General features: G+C 37.1%; 1 protein-coding gene across 1 annotated transcript in view; it reads right to left on the bottom strand.

The window, feature by feature from the left end:
- The window catches only part of LOC107082608 (discoidin domain-containing receptor 2-like), a 33,716-nt gene extending 32,396 nt beyond the window's left edge, over positions 1 to 1,320 (bottom strand). Inside the window, exons 1-2 of the mRNA XM_015371375.1 lie at positions 1,191 to 1,320; positions 758 to 859 (exon numbers count right to left, since the gene is read on the bottom strand). Coding sequence (XP_015226861.1) covers positions 758 to 839 — 82 coding nt within the window. The 5' untranslated portion in view covers positions 840 to 859; positions 1,191 to 1,320. The remainder of the gene's footprint in view (positions 1 to 757; positions 860 to 1,190) is intronic.
- Between the last annotated feature and the right edge of the window lie 600 nt (positions 1,321 to 1,920).

Raw genomic sequence — 1,920 nt, 5'->3', positions numbered from 1 at the left:
CTTTTCCTGCAGCCCTACATGGCCTCTAAAGCCAAACAGAGGCATCACTGTGTGGGTGCCAGTCTAAGCAAAATGAAAAGGGAGTGTCCACTGAACTGCCTGCTCTTCATTTTCCTCCGTTTTCATGAGTTCTGCCAAAATGGAGGATAAGAGAAATTTTTCCCCTTTTAAAAGGTCAATTAGACAAAAAGGATTGGACATAATAAAAGAAACGTTAAATCCCAAATACAGCAGGTAGGATAACATCTGTCTTTTTTTTCTATTCCCAGTCACTGTTTTTTTTCTTTTTTTTGTTAGATTCATGGTAAATGACTGCAAACGAAAAAAAAAATCTTTAAATGTGAGGATATTTCTAATTGGTCACGTGTGGAGAATATATGCCAAAGTGTATCTTATCCAGAGGCATGCCAACAAACTTTCTACAACACCCACACACCCCTACCTGTGAAAGGTCTGCTTGTAATGAGGATGTTTACCTCCTGACCATTGGGTAAACCACATGCACAAACACACACACACATTCAGACATCATTCCTTCTTAGGCCACCCACCCAAAATGTCTTAAAATATGCTAACACCTCAGGCCTACAAAGAAAATGTCTCCATTTTATTTTCATTATTACACGTTTGAAAGTTAGGTTTGTTTTTGTTAAATCCTTATGTGAAAATAAAACTTGGTTTAATCTTAGAAAACCAATTGGTTCAGAGTCTCCTCACTACTATATCTGACAGATGAACCGTATCACCGAGTTTCTACCTGGATTGACTTGAGCCTTTATGGTCACAGCTATCAGGATAAATGAGACGCAGCAAGGGATCAATTTAACCTCCATCATCATCTTCTCCAGGAGCGGCGAACCTGAAAAAAAACAGTGTTTTTTTTTTCCTTTTTCAAATCTTCAGTTCATGTTGAATTATTAATACAAAGCACTTAGGATTTTCTCACATATTATTCTGCAGAATAATTAATCATAGAATTTCAACGGTTTTGGAGAAGATGAGAGCTTAAATGTCTTAAATTGAATAAATCATTTCATTAAGTTTCGCTTTGACATAAAAGTGTTCTGGTAGACACAGAAAAAAGAGACTATCAGAGCAGGGGCAGGCAACTTAATTCCAATTCCTGTGTTTCAGTTGAGAGAACATTTGGAGTAAAAGATCATACATCTTTCGTTATGAGATTTACTTACGTTCTGATGTTCCTCTGCCCTCTTTTAGAGAAGATTCCACGTTTTCCAAGACTTGCTGAACGCACAGGCGTAAGTTGCTGACCTCCTCCAAGGAAGGTATTTCTGGGCATGGACAGGAGAGTCAGAGAGAGGGAGGGAAAAAGGGAGGAAAAAAACAGACTTACGGAAAAATAAACCCTGTTCCCCTGAGGGAAACAAAAAAAAAGAAATACATGCTGTGAGCTGAAATAGTTTGAAATCATGACCACGTGTAGAAGAACTGCTGTATGTATGACAGAGATCACAAATAGAAGGAAGTAAACATTTTAAAGGGAGAATAAACACATCAACTGCTGCCCAAAAGAAACAAAAGTCTGGCACATTTCAGCAGAGCCCATGCAAGGGTGTGAACCAGTCAACCAGTCATTAAAAACTGCTAAAATTCTGATATATCTGTGAAGATTCTAAGTCATGCAGGTCAAAGTCAACCCTTAAAAGTTCACACTGGAAAAACAATCTTGAAATAAGTAACAATTTCTTAAACTAAGCGCATTTAGCCTTAATCCTTATTTATCTTGATATACTGTATATACCTGGATATACTGTATATATATATTGTTTATTGTTTATTCCTAATGCACCTTTTGCTCCTTGTTTGCACCCTCTTTGACTTCTATGCCAATATGTGACCAGTGAATTTCTCCGCTGTGAGATCAATAAAGCTCATCTAATCTAATCTAATCTAATCTAA

The sequence above is a fragment of the Cyprinodon variegatus genome, unplaced genomic scaffold (genome assembly GCF_000732505.1).
Source record: "Cyprinodon variegatus isolate N-32 unplaced genomic scaffold, C_variegatus-1.0 Scaffold57, whole genome shotgun sequence".
NCBI classification, from domain to species: Eukaryota; Metazoa; Chordata; class Actinopteri; order Cyprinodontiformes; family Cyprinodontidae; genus Cyprinodon; species Cyprinodon variegatus.
The sequence above is the reverse complement of the archived record's forward strand: the minus strand, read 5'-3'. Positions and strand labels throughout refer to the sequence as shown.